General features: G+C 31.9%; 1 protein-coding gene across 1 annotated transcript in view; it reads left to right on the top strand.

Moving 5' to 3' along the window:
• LOC134246734 (uncharacterized) overlaps positions 1–26,366 on the top strand; it is a 32,488-nt gene that overhangs the window by 2,815 nt on the left and 3,307 nt on the right. Inside the window, exons 4-7 of the mRNA XM_062729121.1 lie at positions 4,102–4,584; positions 5,833–6,087; positions 6,655–6,894; positions 22,374–22,495. Coding sequence (XP_062585105.1) covers positions 4,102–4,584; positions 5,833–6,087; positions 6,655–6,894; positions 22,374–22,495 — 1,100 coding nt within the window. The remainder of the gene's footprint in view (positions 1–4,101; positions 4,585–5,832; positions 6,088–6,654; positions 6,895–22,373; positions 22,496–26,366) is intronic.

Below are 26,366 nucleotides of genomic sequence, written 5' to 3'. Positions count from 1 at the left end.
CGTACAAGAAACCGGACGGACGTACAGGCAGACTTCTCTATCACTACACACCCTCAAACTTTTTTAAGCGGCGATGGGGGATATAACTACTGTACACACGGTTATTTTCGCCCCGTTTTATTTAGTACGCCTTTTCACAGTTGCAAACAATTTTGCACCGTTTTAAATAGTTTCATTAAAGATCGTATACGGTATTATTTGATTGATTTTCGCCCAATTTTAAATTCGCCCAAATAAGGGAAGGGTGAACGCGGGCAAAAATAAAAAAAAAGAGATTTTCCTTGTATACAGTCCCAGTCTATTGAGCAGTTAATGAACGAGAATCGGTAAATTAATAGAGGATTTAAAAGAAATAAATGTATGTACATGTATGAGATATAAAAACAATCATTAACTTAAGGCATTATAAGGAGAAATATAAATATATCTATAAACTTTATAGAATAATCATGTTCTGGACGAAAAATTATCTCATTAATTATCTCAATGAAAAACCTTTTTCCCTTGTAATTAGTCTCTCTCAAAGAAACAAAGATCGCTCGATTAAAAAATAAATGCGTGTTGTTTCTATGTGTTTCTTATTCATTAATACAGTACCCGCATCGTTATTCCTTACAGGATACACGATACGATAGGATACACGCACGATACGATAGGATACACGCACGATACGATAGGATACACGCACGATAGGACAGGATACACGCACGATAGGATAAACACAAAACACGATAAACGCAAAACACGATACACGCAAAACACGATAAACGCAAAACACGATAGACACGATAAACGATCTACACGATAGGATAAACGCAAAACCTGATAGGATTGTTCCAAAATGCGGAACGTTTTTTGACAAGACGAAAAGATTATTTTCAATTAAATTTAAAGATTAAAGATTATTTAAATTAGAGTATATTTTTATTTAAATATTCGCAGAGCTTCAAATCTAAACTATAAAGTACATTTAATTATTATAAAAAGAAACAATTACAGTGATTAAATGGATTTTTATGAAATGGAGACTGTATTTTTTTTAAATTTCTTCTCAAGTGTGTGAATTTTGAAACTCTATAAACAGATTTATTTTTTATGAGAAATATACATTTTAATTTTCTATCTAATAAATTTATCTACAAGTACCAAGTTATTTCACGGAAGAAATTTACGCAATAAATTAAATATTTGTATTTAAAGTCTAAAGCTTACAATCTGCGATGTATCCAAAAATTGCAATTAAATATTAATATCTTAGAAAATAATACAAGTAAAAGACTGGCCGAAAGAAAGGTTTAAAGAAAACGGCTTTAACAAAATTAATAAATTTAACATGATAGATCTATCAAGAACGAAACACTTCAAGAAAATTAAATTTTCTGAATAGAAATCTTAATAATTATTAAGATAATGGCGATCTGCATTAATACATGTAAACTGTGTCATGAGAATATGGATCTGCTACAACTGCACATGTACGTTTACGCTAAGCTCTGACTTATGTACATGTAAACATTTTACATTACAGATACTTAAACCTCGTATTAATTAACGAACATTGAATGGTTAAATACTTTCTTCTTTACAATACAAAACAGAAAAATTAATTAACAATTATTAAAAGAGTGAAATGCGACTTTTCCGACTAAATAATTATAAATCATTGCTATTAAACTCTTTGTGTACTGTTTCTAATAATAACGAAAAATATGTTTAATTCGGCAAATGAATTATTAAACCTTAAAAATCATTTTACACTGACCCGGTAATCTCATATTAGGCATATTCGAAGGGCGGTATTTTGAAAGTCCCAACCAATTTAAATTTAGATAAACAAGATCTAACCAAATAGCCAAATATGATATTGAGTTCTTAAATAAAGTTACATACGTATGGAATAAAATCGATTAATACAATAAATTGATTCGGTGTATTTATTAGTCTTGCATGGTCACGGCGGATCAGACGACTCCTTTTGTTTTATTTTTATAGTAAGATACCGTTAAAAAATATTGCGAACTAATTTTCATAGTTTAGAATGAACTATTTCATCCGTTTCTACGATCAATGAAATTGTTTCCTAGAATAAATTTTGTCTGTTTTACGTAGAAAACCCTATGACCCGAAAGTGCACGTACCATAAGTGCAGTATATTTTTTTATGTTTATTAAAAGACTTTTTTACATAAACATAATGGAAACATTGTACGAAATGAAAAAGAATCAACGGAGTGAGTTTAGGGACTTCATTTCATGAAATTGATTTATTTGAATTTTTATTTAACATTCAAGATGATTTTTTAATCCATAAATCGTACAATTATTTAATGTATTTTGAATTAAATCTTTGATAAAATTGTTCAAACAAGTTAGGAACAAAATCTCAAAAATAAGTAGATGCGTTTCATTAGAACCAGGTAGTATTCGAGGTTACTAATTGACCCCAGGTGAGAAATCAGTACAGGTATGTTGACGGTGATCACACACACACGGGCCGAGGTGTCAGTTAGGGGAGAAGGGGGAGGGGGTGGTTGACCGCACAGGAAGACAGTGTGCTAATTAAAGAGCTACACATACGTGTCAGTTTTCTTGTAAGGAAAGGTCTTCGATTTATTTTGATTTTTGCCATCCCGATGGATTATATTTTGAGTTTATTTCCACGCCGAAAAGGTAAGCTGTTAAAAAACTTCATGTTTCCCCCTGTACATGTATTATTTTTATGTTATCTAATGCCAGATAAAATTAATGAAAATCTTCTATTTTATAGTAACAGCCATGGTGTGATAAATTGGGTAGAATATTTTCATTGATTATATTTTATGATTTTGATTTCTTTTATTAATTAAGACATATGTGGAGGAATTTATAACTAGCTTTAAAGAAATAAATTTAAAATTTGAACGTATACGGCCAAAATCGTTGTTAAAATCATCTGGATCATTGTCTTATGTTATATTATATTTGTAACATCAAGACTTTAAATAATTGTGCATACATGCAGGTCAGACGCGTAAACATATTTCTAACGTAATCAGGCGATAAACAAGGGAAAACAGAATATTGCATGATAAAAAGATACATTTCAATATGCTGCTTATTATTTATTTATTTGCTTTTTGTCTACGCAAACATCATAACTTACCAAAAATCTTTCTCCGGTAACTCCGATTCATTTGAGAAAATCATATTAGTAGTATTTAATTTTGACAAAATAAATCATATAATTCGATAAATTATTTTTGAAAGAAATAGACCAGTTGATCGATCTACTTATAATTTCATTTCCGAAAAATAGAGTTACTGTTTAAATTTTGACAGTTACTCTCTGCTTTACCATGATATAATTATTTTATTTATTTAATAATTATTTTATTTATTTAATTAATTATTTATTAATAAATCAATTTATTCATTCATGAAATACGCGATTAATTATTTTTTTCCTTCTACGCTTTAATATTTCTTATATTGATGAAAAAGAAAGGGAGAAATCTTTATTTTCTCTTTTACGGTTGAATTAATCTTATTTTTATTAACAAAACGAAAAAGAAACTCGGAATAGCTCAGTAGTTTCTTTACATAGAAAAGATAAAAATCGAGGGTTTCCGAATATACACGATAAACGCAAAACACGATACACGATAGAACCTGATAAACGATCTACACGATAAACGCAAAACACGATAAACGGAAAACACGATAAAAAACGCAAAACCTGATAAACGGAAAACACGATACGATAGGATACGATAGGATACACGCACGATACGATAGGATACACGCACGATACGATAGGATACACGCACGATAGAACACGATAGAATTGTAAAGAATAACGATGCGGGTACTGTAAGTGATGTTCAAAAGTATTCCATCTAGATATGCCTCCTCCTTGCCCTAGCTAATAAAGAAAGTTTGAGCATCATTATACAATAAATATTATAGGTTTTTCTGCATGATATATTTTAATAGAAATACTTGATCATGTAGTGTTTAAAAATATTTCAATTATATTGTTTATATTGGAACAAATAAACCTTCTATAAATAGACAAGTACATGTATATCTTGTATGTTCTTGACCTTTCTTTGCCTTGTTTTAGGTGAATATCTTATAAATCCACCGGATGTCAGGTGTCTACTGTATTCTTTACTGTTAATTGAGAAATATCAGCTGAATCTCAATGTAAAATCCCACAACAGCACAAGACACAAAATCAGAGACAGATATTTCCCTGGTACGACTGTAGAGGGCGTGGTAGAACTTCCTGATGGAATCACAGAAACTCGTGAAAGTGTGATATGCTTTATATCAGACGACGTCAGACATGACGTCATGTACGCCTTTGTTACGGAGTGTCTGGTTGAGGACAGTGATCTGGAGTTTTTCCTGACCACGGCGTCACGTGACGTGATCTCAGAATACTGCCGGTCTTGGAATTATGAAAGAAGTGAGGGAGAGAGATGTCTGTATGTACCGGGCGAGCCGAAGAAGATGAACGACCTCATAGACAAACTACAGCTGGACATCATCACACACTGTACCGTGTCTGACTGGAGGATTCATGACAGGATCCGTCAACGTTGTAAGTATTAAGTAACTGAAAGTTTTTCATCATTTCACAAAACTTAAAAGACAGATCTTTTTAATAAGGTTGATATGTTAATCCTGTGTTTTAATTCTCGTCGATTTTAAGTGATGTTCTGAAACATGTCTCCCATCCCCTTGAAAAAAAAAATTAACTAAGCTGGGTGTGGCAGCCATTTTCAAACTATTTTGATCTCCTTTAAAAGAAGAGCTCCATATCAAGATATACAAAAAATAATCAAATTTTTAAACAAAAATGTATGATTGTTTTCTTTGCCAAATGATAGCTGACAGCATAAGATACTGTATCAAAAAAATAAGTTAAACCTGGTGGTAAATTTATGGTTAATTTGTTGACTCCCCTGCTTCCTTATACTTATTTCCAAAAGTTTTCCTGCTTGCCTATGGTTTCACAGGCGCCTAGTGCATGGAATATAAAATAGTTAACTGTAGTTTATTATTATGCTTCTTGTCTGTTTGCCTCTAAATGATTAATATGCCCAACTTTTTTCGGACTACACAGAATTTACTTTTAAAACCGAAATAATGCACGGCTTGATTTCTAACGAAATACTAGTATTGACATCACCCACACCAGTGACCAAACTCCCGTCCTCCAGATTGTCACTCTGACTTGCTACCAAAGTAACCACGGTTGTATTTATACATGTCACTATTTTAATATGTATATAATCTAAGTTTCAAATACATTATACACCTAAAACAAATATTCCACAAGAGACTCATGGACAACAACGCTCATCTGAGTAAATTTGGACCTGTTACATGTAATGTTGTCCTTCACATGAACTCTCCCATTGTAATACCTATTGTGGCTAATCCCTTCCCCCAGGGAATCACGACTTGAAAATTTTAGAATTTTCAATACACCAGTATGCTTCAACATAAGTTACAGCTTTTCTGACCTACTGGTTTTTGAGAAGAAGAATTTTGATTTTTAAAGATCTTTCCTATAAACATGAATCCACACTACCAGTACACGAAGATTCTTCCATATAACTGAAACCAATCATAACTATGCTTGATATTGGCCCAGAAGTTTGCCCAGAAGTTCTGAAGAAGATGATAAAAATGTAATCAAATACGGAAACGAATACTATGCCGAACGACAACGACAAACAACGGAAAAATTTGGTCAGAAAAACTCAGATGAGCTAACAATGAATATTAATACATGTACTAGTTTCACGATAAATGTAACCTTTGGTAGTATTTTGTTAAATAGTAGGCGTCCCTAGAGAAGTACTAAAATGGGACCAGGAGGCCAGAGAGCGGTATGTGGAGTACGCTAAGAGAGGAACACAGACAGTCCACCACGCCCGGGGGATGATTGTAGGATGTGCTGGGGCAGGAAAAACCACGCTACTTAAACGTCTGCAGGGTTGTAGTGACGAAGAGATTGAGAAAGTAAAATCTACTGAGGGGTTGGAGGTGCATGAGGAAATATTTGAATTATATGAAGAAACAAAGTCTCTGAAAGGTACGATGTTAAGGCTGATGATTATTAAAATGTTATAAAGCTTTTTGTCATTGAAAAATATATGGAAAAAATAAGACCCCTTTTATTTATTCTTATTAATATGAAACACGAGAAAAAAACATAAAAAAAAATGAGGTCCAACGGTAAGTAAAGAATCCATCGATATTTACTATGATCATGCGCAAAGGGTGAACTGATATAAGCATGCATATATATATATGTAGAAATGAAAAGAAAAACTTTGATTTCTTAAATAAAACATTTAATTTTCAAAATTTGGTTGTGAAAAAAAGACCTCCCTAAAATTTAAATTTTACGATAAACTTCAAAGGCGACTGTTCTAGGTTTAGAGAAAAACCATTTTGATTTACTGTTGGCATTATTGTTTATATGCTTTACATTACATTACATTACTAGTTCTAGTATGCTTTTTAACAATACTGATTGATTCCCACTTGTTGATATTTTAAAGGAACTTTAACTGCTGATTATTTTTGAAAGCTAATATGTTTAAAATAAAAGGTGATACTTGACAACTATTTATAAGACATTTGAGTACGCTTTCAGTAAGAACAAGCTATATGGATAACAGAAATAATGAAAAGAAGGCAACAGATATTGAACCGAAGACTCTGACTTTGTTTGACTTTGGGGGCCAGTGTGCGTACTACGCCTGTCACCAGATTTACCTGACCAGAAGAGCTTTCTATGTCGTGGTGGTGGACGCCTCTAAACGTCTTAACCAGAAGGTGGATAAGGAAGTGTGTGATCAAGATGGAAGTGTCTTCTCTGGATGGACTTATGGAGGTATAGATAATGTAAAATGCACATCTTTGTTAAACATGTGTTTCCTATCTATTCATAGAGGGATATCTCTTGCATCCATTCCCTTAAACTAACATCAAAGCACTCAATCATTCTACAATCGGTCAGAAGTGAACGGAAACCCAATAGCGCAAACTAAAAATAAATAAAGAAAAAACGAAATTATTAAATAAAGGAAAACGAAATAATTAAATAAAGAAAAACGAAATTAATATATAAAGAAAAACGAAATTATTAAATAAAGAGAAACGCAATTATTAAATAAAGAAAATCGAAATTAAGTAGGCTAGGTGGTCAACAAATTATTTTCTTATTAACCACAAGATATAACTTAAATTTTGGGATATGGTATCTGAAGCTGTCAACTATCATTTGGCATAGAAAAATTTCATAAATTTTGATTTTAAAATTTGATCATTTTATTATATCTTTGTATGGAGCTCTTCTTCTAGAGGAGATCAAAGTAGTCTAAAAATGGCCACGACCACCCAGCCTCTTTAATATATAAAGAAAAACGAAATTAATATATAAAGAAAAAAGAAATTATTAAATAAATCATTTTGTTTTCCTTTATTTAATAATTTCCTTTTCTACTTTTAATAATTTCGTTTTTCTTTATATATTAATTTTGTTTTTTAAGTTGAAAACTGAAACTAAAATACGGAATTTAGAAATGTGCATGGTAAGGACCTGAACCCATAAATCATTAGTGCACGCGTCTGTTAGACTTGATTTTGTTTCGACAATAAACAAGTGTGATGTTTGCCTTTGCACTCACCGACTCCCAAATCGAATACATAACCATTACAATAATTGAATGGGGGGAATTTTATCCTTTTGGTATCTTATAGTAATATGGTTAGATTTATGTTTTTATCTTACAATAACACGATGAATATGAACTTAGGTCAGTCTCGTAATTTGGCCAATAATTAATTCGGTGAAATGTTGACGTTAACAATTTGTTAACATTAGCTTTCTTTAACCCTCTGCTCGAAAGGTCTAATGATCAGCAAATAATGAATCTGGACACGCAAATAATGACTTTGGACATGAAACATTAAAGAGATTATCCTAATAAATTGAACAAATATTTAAGATAAACATGAAGGTTAAGATTCCGTTGTTAACATGTACTGTTGTTTTTTAACATTTAGGAAATCCCCATGACATGACTTTACAGTACAGGCATAAGAAAATACCGTAAAATAATACGTAACCGATCGGACTTTATGGGTTTGTTTGACATTGTAAAAAAATGTTTAAAGAGAACAAGTGCAAAACTTAAAACATGTCAAAGTGGTTACAATAAGTAGATTTTAATGATTGCATACTATATTAGAAATAAAGCAAAACACTTTTGATTTCTTGGTCTTAATTAATGAATGTCAAACTCTCAATCTGTACTATTCGTGTCAGTGGTACTACATGACTACTATAGTACTTGATTCATATATTCTAAATGACAAACTCTCAATCTGTATTTATAAATCCGTTATATTTGTGAACAAACAATGCACACACTTGCACAAAACAATCCCACAAAATAATTAAATAATTTTCCCTTTATATCTTCAACAACCTATGATTTATAATACAGAGATAGGACGCTATGTTAAGTTCGAGGGAATTCAGTATTACGATACTTAAGGTCTTGACCTTCTCGCAATTCATGAGCTTTATTGGAATATCATTATTTCTATGCATACAGAAACAACCATCCTTGTTAATTCCAGGCTTACAGACTCCAACAATGATGTGGGGATATTACACAACATATATATTAAACAAAATTGAATAGTTTATGAATTGGTGACGTACATGGGAATTTTCGGCCGTGTTTACATATTTTTTCTACGTTTGTTAATTTGATATTTATATGATCTTTTAATTTTTCATTTCCACTACACATTTGTAATGTCCATATAAGGCGTAAAGAGTTACCTGGTGATGCTTTATACATGTAGCACGTGCGCTTTATGATTCATGGAATGATTCATGGATTCAGGTTGCACAGCAATATTACATCCTGCTATATATTCTTACCAAAAATACGCAAGTTTGAGTAGGTGTAATTAATTCAAAACAAACTTCTCAGAAGTTCCCTTTTCAGATCTTGTAAAACCATTCCTTGTAATGATTTTAGTACCAAAAAATACATAGCCATCCTGCAAGGCACGCAAGTTTGTTTCGGTCAAGGTCTAGCAGGTGTTTGAAAATGCAGTCCAGGGCCTAATCACTCCCCACACTTGACAGTATATAGAAAAATCAGCAGGCCCTAAATTTTAATAAATGTGGTCAATACAGGAAGTTTCCATGTTGTTTTTCATCTCATAAAAAAAAAATCGGCTCCAGTCTCGTATAAAAATGCCCGAATCGGAAATGAAGATTCATTTATTTTGCGTCAGCCATGATTTACTGTTACGACACCTGCAGGCCATTACCATTCACAAATATAAATTCCGTATTTGAGTTTCAGTTTTCTACCTGAAAAACGAAATTAATATATAAAGAAAAACAGAATTAATACTTAAAAAAAAACAAAACTATCAAAAGTAGAAAACGAAATTATTAAATAAAGAAAAACGAAATTATTAATAGAGAGAAACGAAATTAATATATAAAGAAAAACGAAATTAATATATAAAGATAGACAAAATTCTATTATTAAATAAAGAAAAAAAGAAATGATTTATTTAATGATTTCGTTTCCCTATATTTCATAAGTCCGTTTATCTTTATATATTAATTTCGTTTTCCCTTTTTTTTTTTAAATAATTTTGTTTCCGTTTATTAAATCATTTCTTTTTTTTATATATATATTTCGTTTCTCTTTAGATATTTATTTCGTTTTTCTTTATTTATTTTTGGTTTGCACTATTGGGCTTCCGTAAAAGTGATACATATACAGTATTTTAGGTGGAGCGAAACGGAAAAAAAATAAATTCAGATTTGACTCGGATAATTTTCATGAAACTTCACAGAAATTAGGAATAGAAACTCGAGGTGTGCGGTCAAACTTTTGAAATGTTCTACATTCATACGGTTGCCATGGAAACGTTCAATAAGTTGAAATTCTTAAATATATATATTTTTCAATAATTACTTAATGTCTTGGAAACTTAAAAGATTGATCCCTTCTTCTGTATCAAAGTAGTTTCCTAAACCAAAAAATGAATTCGAATGAAGTATGTCTATTGCCTCAACCACAAGAACAAAATTGTATTCTGGTAAATCATAGTTTCGTACTCGAGTGTTCTCGTATATGGCTTTCAAAATCTTTTTGATACCTTACAGACATAACAACATGTGTTAATGAAAACCCCATGCACTCATCTCAAACAAAATCGAAAAAAAACTATTTTTAGAATAAAGGTTACAATCAAGGTCACAAGTTCATCTTTTGGAAGAGTTAATCAGAGGAATAGGCATACCAAATATTTTTATCTTTCATTAAAAAGGTTTGGCGAGGATGACAAATGAAAACATACAGATAAATATACAATCTGGTCAAAAAATATGCACCCCAATCTTTCGATCAAAGCGCATAAAAATCACTAAACCCTATTTGTGCACAGAATATCTTATTTCTTCAAATTTGCACGTATGTTAAAAAGAAACAAAGTATGCGACAATAACAAACAGTATTCAAGTCCTTAAAACTATGCAAAATAAGAGCATGTAGAGCAAATTTAAACAGCCTTAACATCAGAGGTGGGATCAAGTGCAATGGAGAAGTGAGTATCCCCTGCCGACCAATCACATCGGCTGTGTGATTTTATGTATACACACGATATAACAATTGAATAAGTTATAGTTCGCTTTGATTTTTCAGAGAATTATTTCTTAAAGCACTCTAAAATGATATCCAAAGTCTACATTTTGGTTATTCCTTAAACACAGTATTGGTTTATACAATGGACAAAGTTTTGTCTTGAGCAACAGGCATAAGGGCACACATGCAGCCTGCCTTAGATCGCTTGAGAAATAAAACGAATGTGTCTGTTGTACATATAATTTTGGTTCTATGACGCAATACCGCCGCAAGTAGAACTTTTACTTGTATGCTTGCTGGGTCATCAGATATTTTTAGGGGGTACTTGTCAAGAAGAGAATATGAAAAATCACAAAAATAGATCTTCAGATATCGTCGTTTATAATATTAAGCAATATTTCTCTAGAATAATTTCTTTTTTTTTTATTCAATAGACAAAAAAAAAAGATAAGTCCACATTTTAAAAAGAAATATAGGCAAATGAACTCTACTTTTTAGTCAATTTCCACCCTACATTTGTAACTATGTTTTTGAAGTCTTTGTCACAATGTGTTCAATCTTTGATATGCTGAAGAAAATATCCAAAATGATTACAAAAAGTGATTAAAATAATATTACTTTTCGACCCTAACTAATGAGAGATATTTTTATGGGGGTGAGTAACTTCTTCTTATTTACTGATTCTACTATTCTTGACGTTTTTGTACTTACACAGGATTTATATAAAATGAATGTTTTGGGTTACTTTCAGATTAAAAATAATTATCAAAAATTGTACTTTTATTTTAAAAAGATCATATTCAATAGAAAAATTGTAATCAAACACTAAGAATATGAATAAGTAACAAATTATTAGGAAAAGGAATGCACATATGATCATTTCATTATTGATATCACAAAAAATGTAAACACGATTACACGAAGATTTATTAGGATTTTTGTATTCCTTCAAAATGGTTACATGTCATTCAAATTATTACAGTAAGTTGTGTACATTGTAATTTCATTACACAAGATGAAAGTGTTGGATTTGTCAACTTAATTTAGGGAAAGATCAAAAATGAAAGTGCCTGCATGTTTCTCCAATTTCAGAAATATATTGTCATTAAACATTATAAATCAAAAAAAATATATGAGTTTAATATTTTTTTAGCATGATTTTAAATTGAATTATTAGTATGTGAATTACAAAATGCAGTATTTTCTACCATTTCTATTGAAGCTGTAAAGTACGGGGAAATGTGACATTGAATTGATTATGACGTCATAATGGATCTCGCACAAGCTAAACACATTCACTAGTTATGATGTCATACGACGTAGGTTCTACGTTAAGAATATTCCCCATAATATTATACATTATTTATTTCAAAACAAATAAAAAGGATATGCCCTTGTGACAAAGTCGTTTTGTTGAAGTGTTTTATTACCTTGAATGGGAAAGAACAATGATGTCATAATATGTCTAGCTATAATATGCTGTGGGCACTGAGTATGAATAAGGAAATCAATTTTAACTTTCTTTGTACTGAAAATATACACCATTTACTTTTTTATTAGCTCATTTGCATAGAGATTCCCATACATCACTTGCGTATCCTCAAAATGGTATAAATATAGAAATACAAATGTTGAAAATATATTTTAAGCGAGAATATTTACATTCAGGGACATAAAGAAAGCTATATAAGGACTTGTCTAGTAAGTATTGTATGCCAGGACATCAACGATAGTGGCGAAGCCCGTCATGCATAAATCATCCCATGTTTCCCACTATCGTTCACTATATTAACTAGTCAGTGATTCCTTTTATTTCCATTTCATTGCGAAATAAAATTGTAGATTTAGTATTTAAAAATTTAGACATAGATTTAAACTAGTGCTAATTGTAACGGGGACCGTTACAGATGTTCCCCAAACGCTCCCCAACTCCCTTTTGGTGCCATATTCCCTGTAATCTCTATTAAATAAGAAATACTTAATGGAATTTAAACTTATCAAGATCTTCCCAGAAGAATACAAAATATATTTAAATTTAAGCATTGTACGCTTGTTCATGTGCGTAACGGCCATATTATCTTGTCTACACTATCTATATATTTTAATATACTTGATATCAAAGATGTTATCCAAAAGTATTAAAAAATACACTCATTCGAGTGTATTTTTAATTTTACTCATTTCTCGTGCACGCAAGTGCATGCAAGCAAGTGCATGATGAATACACCTTCTTGTAGGAGTCCCTTATATTTATCTATGCTCTATATCCCATCCTGTTTAGTTAAAAAACAAGGGAGTTATAGCCATTTGAAGTTTCAGCCAATCAGATTGCAGCACACATGCATGCGCGTGATTTCATGAATTTTTTATCTTAATCGTATTGAAGGATATCTTAGTGAATGACTATATTTAAAATTCCAAACATTTCGTCAAAAAACAAAATAAATATAGCCATTTAAAGTTTCAGCCAATTAGATTGCAGCACACATGCATGCGCGTGATTTCATGATTTTCTTTCTATATCGTTTTGTAGGATATCCTACTGCATGACTATGTTTTAAATTTCAAAGCATTTCGTCAAAAAACAAAGGAGATATAGCCATTTAAAGTTTCAGCCAATCAGATTGCAGCACGCACGCATGCACATGCTTTCATTAAATTTTTTATATATCATGCTGTAGATCTTCATAATTTAAGACTTTGTTCAAAATTTCAAAAGATTATGACATGAAACATGAAAAATATTGAGACTTTAGTTTCAGCCAATCAGAGCGAAGCGCACGTGCATGCGCGTGAGATCTTGCTATTTTGACCATGTCTTCATGTCTATACTACTAATATATCCTTATATTATGAGTTTCAAAGCATTTCATCAAGAAATAGAAAAGTTGCGGCTATATCTATTATATTAGTCATTTCACATGTTGCACGTGTGCGCTCTTGCAAGCACGTGCGCCAGGCACATGTCATTATGCATATACAACTAATGTATACTTATATTATGAGTTTCAAAGCATATAGTCAAAAAATAGAAAACTTATGGCTATATCTATTATACTGGTCATTTCACGTGTTGCACGTGCACGCTCTTGCAAGCATGTTCGCGGAAAATGACCTTGATTCCACAAATCTACATAACATGTCTACTAACCCTAAAAAGGTTTTACCTACTTCGGATGAACAGTTTACAAGATCAATCGCGGACAAAAAAGTACCCAGTGTGTCTGTATATTCTATGATTCTCTAAGCTTTATATAGTAATCAAGTGAAGATTAAGTGAGGCAGACGTCGAAAATAAAAACAAAAGCCATCTCTTTTTATGTATCAGTCGAAAACGAAATAAATGTATTTAAAACTAATAGCATGCAATACGTATTAAAAATTCAAAATAGGGAAAACCCAGAAAAACAGAAGGGGGTTGGGGGGTGGATACCCCAATTGCCTGTGTAAGTAAGGGTATGCGTTGTTATAAGTTACATATACATATCTTATTCGCTGCATTGCCTTCCATGTTCATTCAGTAGAATTAATGTTATATGTAAACATTGAAAGTCTTCGAGCAAATTAAAATTTTGCCTGTTGATAAAATATTTCCAATATGTACACTGAATGCATTAATAGTCTAGCATTTTAGTTATACTCGGGAGAATATCTGGTGGACATTGATTCATAGTTAAGTAGTTATTGTTGATTTGATAGCCTTGCTGAATTAATCTAAAGAAAAAGGATATACATGTATAAACAAAGCGTAAAAAACATATTTCGGGGGGAGGGTGTGTTTTGGGTGTAAGTCCTTGACTTCTGAATTATCTTCATACCTACGACTTTTCAAACAAATATAGATTACAGATCTGCGATTTCAACGGGAATTAGGGATGTGTGCCTTTTCTATACGGGAATACAAGGTCACTTTTATTTTGCTAATTCTGGCAAGAATCGGGGCATGAAGTAAACAAAAGAAAATGAAAAGAAACGGTAAGAAATAAAGAAAGTATGAAAAAAGAAAGAAACTAAAAGACTGATTATTGGTTTACGCCTTTTACGCGAATTTTCACTAATATTAGACGTAATAAGCTTAAAGAGAAAAATGTCTGATACTAGTAATTATTTCACTGCATAATTATGATTCCTGAATCTGCGCCCGTTCGAGTAGGCCACGCTTAGTGACGGAGAGGTAGAGTCGCCATTATAGCGCATAACTCAATAAGTTTGGTGTCTTGGATGAAGTAGATATAATCATGTGTGTTCAGAGATTCTGTTATTTTTGGAGACCTAAAGTGCAAAACGATGTTTTTTGTAGAAGTTTTCATTCCAAACTTTGACGTGAGTAGTTATTACTATAAATTGTTAAATGTCCAAACCAGATATATGAGTATTAACACGATAGCCAAATACTTGACTATGTCGGCCAGTGATGTTTTTACCAGAAATTCGAATTCTAACTTCATTCAGACTAAATTAAACTAAATTCAGAGCTTAAGAGGGAGCTAAATGAAAGCAATGATGCTCTTAACAATGTGCACAATAGAGTGGAGGAAGTAGAGAAGTTATCTAAAAGCGCTGCCGCAAAAGCATATTTTAATGAACAGTATTTCAGAAAAACAAATATTAAGTTTCATGGGTTTCCCGAAGCAAAAGACGAAAACTTATTAGAAAAGATTAATGAGGCCTTAGAGGAAGTGGGTATGGCTATATCCGAAACTGATGTGATAGCGATGCACAGAATTCCATCAGGACAAAAGGACCAGCCGAAACCAAGAATTGTCAAATTGTGCAGCCCTGATGCTAAAGCAACTATAATGAAAAAGAGACATAATACGACATAAAAGAGCTGAAACAGGGGTGGAGAGTCGCAGACGACGTAACACGGGACTCCGCTATGTTGATTTCCAAACTCAGTGACGACCCTAGAATCGACGCCGCTTGGTATTTCAACGGTGCAGTATATGGACAATACTGGAAACGCAGATTCAAGTTTGATCTTTTTGACTCCATTGACGAAAGAATTATGAAAAAGTGACTCCGTTCGGAATTCCTTTGCAATTTAAACTGTCATAAATACTTCCGGTGATGAATGACATACATAGTAGCTGGGTAAACAAAAATAAAATGTGCTATTAATGAGCCACTCGGGTGTCTACAGGAATTATATTTCTTTATTTTTTCGTGTCTTTGTGTTTGTCTTTGTCAGTGTGTGAAAGATGTATGTGTGAATTTAGTTGGGTTAGAAATAGTATCACAATTTATATGCGCACCAACGTGCATGCACTAAGTCAAATTGAATGTTATTTATTTAGCATTTTTTACGTATACTTCCCATTGTCTGCATAATACACTCTGGGTGTATATTCACTGAAAAAAACATTGTTTATTTACTACGTATTATTTATTCTTCTATGAGCTTTAATGTCATGTCATTAAACTGTAGAGGTCTTGGCGGATTAGAAAAAAGGAAAGATGTGCTTAATTACATTAAACAAAAACGTTTTTCTGTTTACCTTCTACAAGACACACATTTCACTATGAATGATTACAATGATATTAGGTCTTTATGGGGTTTTGATGTTTATATTTCTCCTGGACAATCTAATGTCAGAGGCACTGCTATTTTGTTTAATAATGCTTTTGAATATAAAATTATAAATGAACATGTAGATCAAGAAGGTAACCTGTTGGTATTGGAACTTAATGTATTCAACAAATATGACATTTTATTAATTTATATGGTCCAAATACTGACAATCCAATTTTTTTTTCAATCAATATCAGATATAGTCTCAAATTTCAAGGATGAATTTGTAATTATGGCTGGCGGTTTTAATTTGGTTCAGGACACAGTATTGGACTACTATAATTATACAAATATAAATAACGAAAAAGCAAGCGATATTGCTCTGAATATGAAAGATATTCATGGTTTGACTGATCCTTGGAGGGTAAAACATGAACAGAGAAAAAAGTACACATGGTTTAAGAACAATCCTACGAAAAAAGCCCGACTTGACCTTTTCTTAATTTCTAATGAATTGATGGCTTCAGTTGCTAAGGAGAGCTATCAATAACCCAGAAACAAGGTATTATATCACTTTTACCAAAAAGAGATAAACCTAGAGAATGTCTTAGTAATTGGCGTCCATTATCTCTTCTAAATGTAACATATAAAACTGCATCTGCTTGCATTACAAATAGACTAAAAAGGTTCTTGACTGTGTAATCAATAGATCATTAGATTTATTGGAGAGGATACACGAATAATTTATGATGTAATAAATACGGTACATGAAAAACATATTCCTGTTATGATATTACTTATTGACGTTGAAAAAGCATTTGACTCTATATCATGAAAATTTATGTATAATATTTTGAAATTCGTAAATTTTGGTCCTCATCTTATAAAATGGTTTTCAGTATTATATAATAAAGCTAATCTTTGTTTCATTCAGAATGGTATTTTTTCAAAATTTTTTGAAATTGGTACGTAGGGGTTGTTGTCAAGGTGTCCCAGTATCTCCTTACCTCTTTAATCTTTGTGTAGAAATTTTAGGAGACATGATTCGACAAAATAGAAATATAAAAGGCATTAAAATAGGGTAGGAAAAAGTTTGTCTTCTACAATATGCAGATGACACAATTCTTTTTCTTGATGGAACAGAAAAGAGTCTAAAAAGTGCTCTGGATCTTCTTTTTCAATTTTCAAAAATTTCGGGTTTAAAACCTAACGTTTCTAAAACAAAAGCAGTTTGGATTGACTCTAAATTTGACACAGAAAATACAATTTGAACTGATTCAGGATTAAAATGGACAACCGAACCTTTTACTGTTCTTGGTATAACATATACAGCAAATCTAAAAAAAAATGGAGGAACTTAACTTTGACAAGAAGTTTAAACTTATTCAAAGAGAAATAAACCATTGGTCAAAGAGAAATATTACCCCTTCAGGAAAAATAACAATAGTAAAAAGTTTGTTCCTATCAAAGTTCACTCATTTATTTACATACCTTCCAAAACCTAGTTTGCAGTGGATACAGCTTTTCGAAAAAACCTTATGTAAATTTATATGGGGAAATAAAGTTAAAAGAATTTCTCGAAAAACATTGCAACTGGATTTCGGAAATGGTGGATTTAGAATGACTAATATAGAAACATTTATTTAATCTTATGTAATATTAACAAGTTATGTAGTATTTGGCCTGAATATTGTAAACAAAGAGCAAATATCACACAAAACATGTCTTGGAAAGAAACTTAATTAGGTCACCTGATTTACTCAGGTGACCTATTGCTATCTTTTTTTTGTCCGTCGTCGTCCGTCGTGTGTTAACATTTGAACATTTTCAGCTTCTTCTCTGAAACCACTGAGCCAATTTCAACCAAATTTGGTATACAGCATTTTTGGGTGAAGAGGAACAAAAATTGTGAATTTTATGGTCCCCACCCCCCTTGGGCCTGAGGGGTGGGGCCAAACCACAGAAATTTTTGCAATCTTTCAAAATCTTCTTCTTTACTCCTGGACATCAAGCAGGCAAACTGCTGGCATGAATATAATGAGCATTAAGTTCTCTACCAAAATTGTGAAATTCATGGCCCCAGGGTCAGGGGTTTTTGTGCTAGGGCGGGGCTATATAGAGTATATAGTGAAAATGCATTATTTCTTTGAAAGTTTCTTCTCTGCTCTTGGGTAAACGTACTAAGTAAGCTTACTAAACTTACTAAGTAAACTTACTAAGTACATAGTTATGTTGAGCAAAAATGCCTCCTCCAAAAATGTGAATTTTATGGCCCCAGGGTCAGGGATTCTGGTGTTAGGGCAGGGCTCTATTGATCATGTAGTGAAAATGCATTTATTCTTTGCAATTCTTCTTGTCTGCTTCTGGGTATTAAATGAACTCACCAAACACATAGTTATGATGAGCAAGAGTATAACTTCCAAAATTGTGAATTTTATGGCCCCAGGATCAGGGGTTCTTTTATTAGGGCAGGGCTCTATTGATTATATAGTGAAAATGCATTAATTCTTTGAAAATCTTTTCCTTTACTCCTGGGTTTTATGCCAATGATCCAAGTATATATATATTTATGATGAAGAAATGTGCATCTAGCAAAATGGTTGGTTTTTTTTTGCCCCCTTGGTCGGGGGGTGGGGTGGGGTGGGGTCAAAGTCTGAAAATAAATTTATGCTTTGAAATCTGCTCTTTAGTATTAATCAACCATTTTATGATAAAATTTGCAAAATTTTGAAACATAATGTTGCCCCACTGTCAGTGGTTTCTTTGGGGTGAGGTGCACAACTGCTTATAAAGTGGAAGTGCATTTTCTCTTTGTAATTCTGATCTACATCTTGGTATTAGGTAAATAGTGTAAGCATGCTAAGTTTATAATAATGATAAGCAATGGTGCCTCTTTCAAAATTGTGAATTGCGAATTTTTTTGCCTCTCGTCTAAAACACGAACCAATTTTCATTGTTTGAAAGTTATTGCACGATACTCAGGTGACCTATAAGGCCCGTGGGCCTCTTGTTTTATTTTAGTGAGTTTATAGAGAGTTTTAATTTATATTCACTGAGTGAGCCACTGTGGTATAATAATAAAATAAAGATTCAAAATAAGTATGTATTTTGTAAACCAATGTTCAATAAAGGGTTCCATATAGTGCATGATTTATTCAATACAGAAGGCAATTTTATTAGTTATGAAAGCATCACAAATGCTTATTTTGTAAAGTTACCTTTTACACATATGAAGGTTTGAAGCAAAGCATTTTGACTGCATGGCCAAATATCAAACAATATTAAATTTTATATTATACTTTTGTTAAACCATATCAACCGGAATTTGTAAAAAAAAAAAATACAGAAAAGGATCCAGAAATATTTATGATTATATAATGTCAAAAACACAGCACAGACCTATTTGCATAGGTGTAGTCACGGGGGGGGGGGGGGGGGGGGGCAGCGGGGGCACTAGCCCCCCCACTTTCAGATCTGTTGGGGGGGGTGCAAGATTAAGTTCGTTGCCCCCCCCCCCCCCCACACACACACACTTTTTAATGAAGAACAAAATCACAGCTATTTTGAAATAATATTAAACCTCATTTTATGGCATTTTTTATGTACAACAACTGAGAAAGCATTTCTCTTGAAGTAATATAGTTGCATAATATAGTAATGTAATATAGAAAGTAAATCGTCAAGACCTATGTGTTCACCAGTTTGGGATAGGGAATGCGGGTGAAAAAATTGAAATGGAAAGTAAATTGCCTTTGAAAAAAGTTGTTCCCCCCCCCCCCCCCCCCCCCCCCCACGAAAAAGGATTTTCGAGTTTGGGGAAATTTCACTTTTTTTTTTTGCTTGTCAAAGAATTTCTGGACTTGGGCCCCCTCACTTTTAAGTTTGTGACTATGCCTCTGTATTTGTTAAAACAATTGGGATACTGATCTAAAATTAGAGTTAAATTTTTATTGGAAACATGTTTATGCAAACTTTAAATTGACAACAAAAGACTCAGGTCTTATGTGGTTCAATTATAGAATTATCAATAGAATAATTGGTACTTATAAGAACCTATATCTGTCAAAAATAAAAAAATTCACCACTTTGTTCAATATGTAACTTAGAACCAGAATCAATCAAGCATTTATTTTTCTACATTTATTTGTCCACAGGCTTCTGTGATTTGGTTAGCATTGTCAGATTTGATATTTCAAAAGTCTGGTACAAGAATTGTGTTTAATGTCAAAACTGTTATTGTTGGTAATTTTGAAGAAGATCATATGGCAATTAATTTGATTATTCTACTAGTGAAGAAATACTGATTTCAACAATCAAGAAAAAACAATAATATTGTTTTTAATGAAATCTTAAAATATTTAAATAATTACTATTGTTTAGAAGAAAAATTGTCAGGAAATATATTTTACAAAAATAGATGGTCCAAGTGGAAGTGTCTTTTTTAATGTGTGTAATAGTTACTCTTAATATAATTACTGATTGAATATGCATTGCATATTGCGTAAGTTTATGTTTATGTACATGTATATTATACGTATATTGATTATTGAAGTTTATCTAACCTTATGTATGTATACTAGATGTTTATAAATGTGTGTGTATTTGTATTTTTCCAACAGGTATGAGAGTGGGAGAGAGAGGTGTATATGTCTTGCAATTACTTAAATAAAAAAAAAATAATTATAATTATGATACTGGTCATTTGAAAGCAGATATACGCGAATTTCCTTTTTCTTTAAATCAGTATAATTTTTTTGCTCTGTATACCGGATCGATATTCACGACGTCAAGCGTGACGTCGCGATATTTTATGACGTTCTTAAAAATGCTACATTTTTCAATATAAAAGCAATTATCTTCAATTAAATTACGACAACATGAGCCCGAAGACATATTAATTTTTTAACATAGAATTATTGCAAATCATTTCTATTTTTAAATACGAAAGGATAAACAAATTCGTCTGCACTATTTAAAAGTCATTAATATTTCTTGAATCAAACCTTGCCTGAAAATAAGCCAAAAACGACGTTTTTCCTCTCAATTCTATAGAATACCCTTGAAAATGTTACTACAACAGTGACATCTTTGGAATTCAATTACTCAAAAACGGTTCAGACAAATTTTATAAAATTTTCAGAGAAAATCATATAGGTAATTTTCATGATATGTTTTCGAACACATTTAAAAGCCCTGTAAACCCACGACCTACGTTAAATCCATTAAATAAGGGCAGCAAGGATTATCCTTGATGCAAGTCCTGATTCTTCTTCTAAACCACTGTTTGAGAGACTTGGGTGGTTAACAGTTTATGAACTAGTTGATCTATACAAATACATATTATTATACAAAATTTTCAGTGGAATGACTCCCGAATATCTTCGTAATTTATTTGAATTTCAGTCTTCAACTTCTTATAACCTGCGATCCGAAACTAATTATGAGCTTAGATTACCAAAATTTCGTACAAACTTATTCAAGACCTCTTTTCAGTATTCAGGTGTACATCTGTGGAATAAACTTCCCCAACACATTAGATTCTCTCATTCTCTACGAACATTCAAGCGTAATGTGGAAAATTACATTATCAGCTGTCGTACAATCATTTGAGCATAATAAGAGTTCAATATCGTATATTGTACTGTTATTGTTAAGATATGTCTGTATTTGAACACTCTATTCATAATTCAGTGATTGTAATTCTCAAACCTATATAACATGTACTTAATTGTATGTGATTATGATGATTTGTATCTTGATGAAGTGTCTATATTTTGTATTTGATATATGTACATATATATAGAGGGCCCTGGGGAAGAATAGTGCATGCACTAACCAGGTTACCTTCTTTAAATAAAGTTTTATTATTATTATTATTATTATTATTATTAGAAATCCACGACGTTCAACTTTCAATAACACATGCGAAACCTTGTCACAGCGCGGTAGAATTACACAGAAGGAACTACATGTATTTTTAGTATTTAGGAATACTTAGATGTATATTGTTTTGACAAACAATTATGATAAATAAAAATTAGAAAAATATAAATATAAGCATTTTAACGCGCGGTATTCAATTTGTCGACACGGCCAGGTGTGTTATAGGACCGAACAAATACCAAAATATGAATTCAATGCTTAATAATAAACGTTTGCATTTTTTTTTTTTAGATTACTTTGTTTTCTGGATCAAGTCTATTCATACCTACTGTGGTTCTGACAATGAACAAGATCCAAAGCCCACAGTTCTGATAGTAGCAACCCATTGGGACAAAAGAAACGGACAATTCCATGTGAGAATATTTTATGCAATGAAACTTATGCAATTTTATAACACATCTCCGAAGGGGAGGAGATATACTGATTTACCTTGTGTGTCTGTCTGCCCATGTGTCTAACATGTTCGTGTGTCTGTCCGTAACAATTTGTCTTTTTTTCTCTGCAACTACTTATCGTACAAAATTGAAATTTGAGCACACTATTTGATTAGTGGTACATGTAAGATATATTATTTTTATATATTTTAAACACATTCGATGTTAACTTTCTCTTTATCAGTGCTTCTGTCCGTACCGAATTCTCGTCAAACTATTCTAAGCAACCACTCATCAAACGTTATAGTAATTTTGATATACCCCTTTGTGTAGGCATGTCATATGGTGGGGTTTATTTTTTAAATCTGATGTCAACTACCTGTTTTCTTGTGCGCTTGTCCTAACAAAATTTCCATAGCGGTTTTACCTGCAACTACCTATTGCAGATTTTTTAAATTTTACACACTCTTTCATCAGGCACTACAGCTACATAAGACGGGATTCATTTCTGGTCTAATTTGTGTCACCTTATTTTCTTATCTATTTTTCTGGCCGAAAAAAACACTGTCTTTCCTTACCAAATTTCCGTGGAAGTTTTCCCTTCAACTTCTTATTGTAGATGCATGAAATTTTAACACATTCTTTCTTTTGGAACGACATTTTAATGGAATTTATTTTTGTTTGTATTTCTATAACCTTTTAATCTATTTTTTCTGTCTGAACCAAGTTGCATTCGCAGTTTTCAGCATCTACTGATCACGGATGCTTTATATTTTACAAACATAAGAGAGGCGGGAGTATTATTTAGAAATATCTTTGCTCACACAACCTCTAGCATTTTAAAATTAATTTTAGTGAACCTTTTTAGCTCATCTGAGCCAAGGGCTGTAGTGAGTTTTTCTGATCACATTTTGTCTGTAGTCAGTCTGTCCGTCTGTCTGTCTGTAAACTTTTTACATTTTCGACTTCTTCTCAAGAACCACTGGGCCAATTTCAATCAAACTTGCCACAAAGCATCATTGGGTGATGGGAATTCAAGTTTCTTCAAATGAAGGGCCAGGCCCTTATTCAAGGTGAGATAATTGGGAATTAATAAAAATTTGGTGGCATGTTTATAAATCTTCTTCTCAAGTTCTACTCAGCCAGGAAAGATGACACTTATGGTAAAACATCCTCAGGTAGTGTAGATTCAAGTTTGTTCAAATTATGACCCCCGGGGGTAGGGAGGAACCAAAGTTTTACATAGAAACATGTAGGAAAATTCTTTAAAAATCTTCTGCTCAAGAACCACTCTGCCAGGGAAGATAAAACTTATATATAGGGAAGCATCCTCAGATAGTTTAGATTCAGGTTTGTGCATATTATGATCCCCGGGGGGTAGGTAGGTGTCACAATCGCCGACCAAAGTTTTACATAGAAAAATAAAAAAAAAATCTTTAAAAATCTGCTTCGCAGGAAATGCAAAGCTATAATTGATCATATTTATATGGAACCATCCTTAGGTACTGTTGATTTAAGTTTGTTCAAATCATGACCCCCGGGGGTAGGGCGGGACCAAAATGGACAACCAAAATTTTACATAGAAAAAAATCTTTAAAAATCTTCCTGTCAAGTCAAGGGACTACTTTTGGATTTAAACTATTCAATTATAAACCAATTTCTACTTTTTCCTAGCCACAGTGCTCAAGTGAGCGATGTGGCCCATGGGCCTCTTGTTTTATTTTAAGGCAGAATTCTTCTCTGGCTTTTGACTATATGATATATTCAGAGTATATTATATAATATTTTTAGGTGTAAGAGATTTAAAAGACAATATTTGTCTTTCCTTATTTTGATTGTGCAACTTAGAATAGAAATAGTAAACTGCGTTTGAAAACTAGCAGGTACTATTTTTATTGGCGGAATAGTGACGTTTGAAATATCTGCTTTTATGCCTCTCACAGTGTATATAGAACAAGGAATTTAGTTTTTATTCTTATACAATCAGAGACTTGAATAAATTTCAAATGTCAGTTTAATTAATAATAAAGGAATCAAGTTTCAAAATATTTTATATATTATTTTTTTCTAACAAACTAGAACTTGTAAGCTTTCAAAATCTTCCGATCTAAGTGCAGATTTGAACTAAAATCAGTAAAAGAGATTTTTCTCTCTTAGGACACGATCAAATTTATTTGTCTTTGCATCATTTTGTATCTCTAAGTTATAACTTTACCATGTGTGAAAATATGAAAAACTTAAATATAGGGAGGATATAAAATATAATTAATAAATTCTAGAAAAGTACAGAAAATTCGGATTATTTAATAACCATTTTAGTTAAATTATGGTCAATTTGGTATAATCATCTTAAAGTTTCTATATGATAGTATTTTTTTTATGCAAAAATAAAAACATTCAATCTTTTTAAATTCAAGTAGGGGTTGCATAATTTGTAACAGTAATGTTTTGATCGTAATGTCCAGGACCTTGACATGAACTTACCTTAAATATAAACTTAATCTTATTGATACCATCATATGAAGCAAAGTTTATTCAAAATTTATGCATGAAAAAAGAAAACACTTGCTAGGCCTTTCAGCTACCGCTAGAGGTCGGTGTTATGAACGATAACTCACTGCTGAAACTTGTTTAGAGCAGGCTCGGGTATCCAACTGTTCACATGCAAGGCAGTTTTAAGCATTTCCCATTTTTTTCTTTGCTTTCAATAGAATCCAATGGTTTTAAAAGTTAACACCAATGTTAAACTTATTTACTGTATAGTTGCAGACACCATTTAACTACATATGATTAAAATTATTGATTAAAATAAAAAGTGAAATCTACCATCCTTCTTATTTCTAACCTAATTATTTTTTTTCATACTCGGCCGTTCCCCTTCGTGCTTAGTAACACAAATAAGCTGATCAATTGTTGCATTTACTTGTAAAAATATATTAATTTATATAGGAAGCAAAAATGCGCGAACACATAAAAATGACATTAAATTTTCTTCTTCATAGTAATCGTCAAAGAGACTTAAAAGTATTGAATATAGTCTGTTCCCCATTCATTTGACCTTGTTATTTAATTCAGACAGAGAGAAGGCATTCTTTTTCTCTTGGTCAACACTTTTGTGTACAAAACAACAATGTAAGGAAGCCTTTTGTGTAACTTAGATATAATGGAACGTGTACAATTAAAATTTCTAAAACATATTCTGTATTTAAAAAGTAGTTCCCCGAATTATATGGTATATGGTTAAACAGGACGTTTCCCACTTTCTGTAATTATATATTCAAGAATGGTCTCGTCCTGGTGTAAGTTACTGAATAGCACAGATAAGAAAACTTCCTGTATATTGTATCAATATTTAATTGCTAATTCACAATCTGAAATTGGTAAAAATCCTTGGATTAACTGTGTTCATCGTATTTTTGATTCATGTGGAATTTCATATTTAGAATGAACAGTTTTATTATAATCCTAATCAAGACTGGGTTACTTCTGTTGTTAAACAAATATTACAATATCAATTTATACAAAAATGGTATTCTGATATTAATAGTTCTTCTAAAGGTATTCTGTATAAGACTTTTAAAACAAATTTTGAGTGTGAAAATTATTTAAGTTTTTTACCACTAAAATTTAGAAGAATACTTGTCAAATTCCGTACTACTAATCATCGTCTACTAGTTGAGCTAGGAAGATGGGCTGGTATACCATTAAATAAAAATTTGTGTACACTTTGTGATGCAAAACATGTTGCCGATGAATTTCATTTTTATACTTGAATGTAATGCACTGTTAAAAGTCAGGAAAAAGTATATTAATGAGTACTACTTTTCTAGACCAAATATTTTGAAATTTT

This window comes from Saccostrea cucullata, unplaced genomic scaffold, assembly GCF_032062105.1.
Source record: "Saccostrea cucullata isolate Sc308-1 unplaced genomic scaffold, CSIRO_AGI_Scuc_v1 ctg1173, whole genome shotgun sequence".
Taxonomy (NCBI): domain Eukaryota; kingdom Metazoa; phylum Mollusca; class Bivalvia; order Ostreida; family Ostreidae; genus Saccostrea; species Saccostrea cuccullata.
The sequence above is the reverse complement of the archived record's forward strand: the minus strand, read 5'-3'. Positions and strand labels throughout refer to the sequence as shown.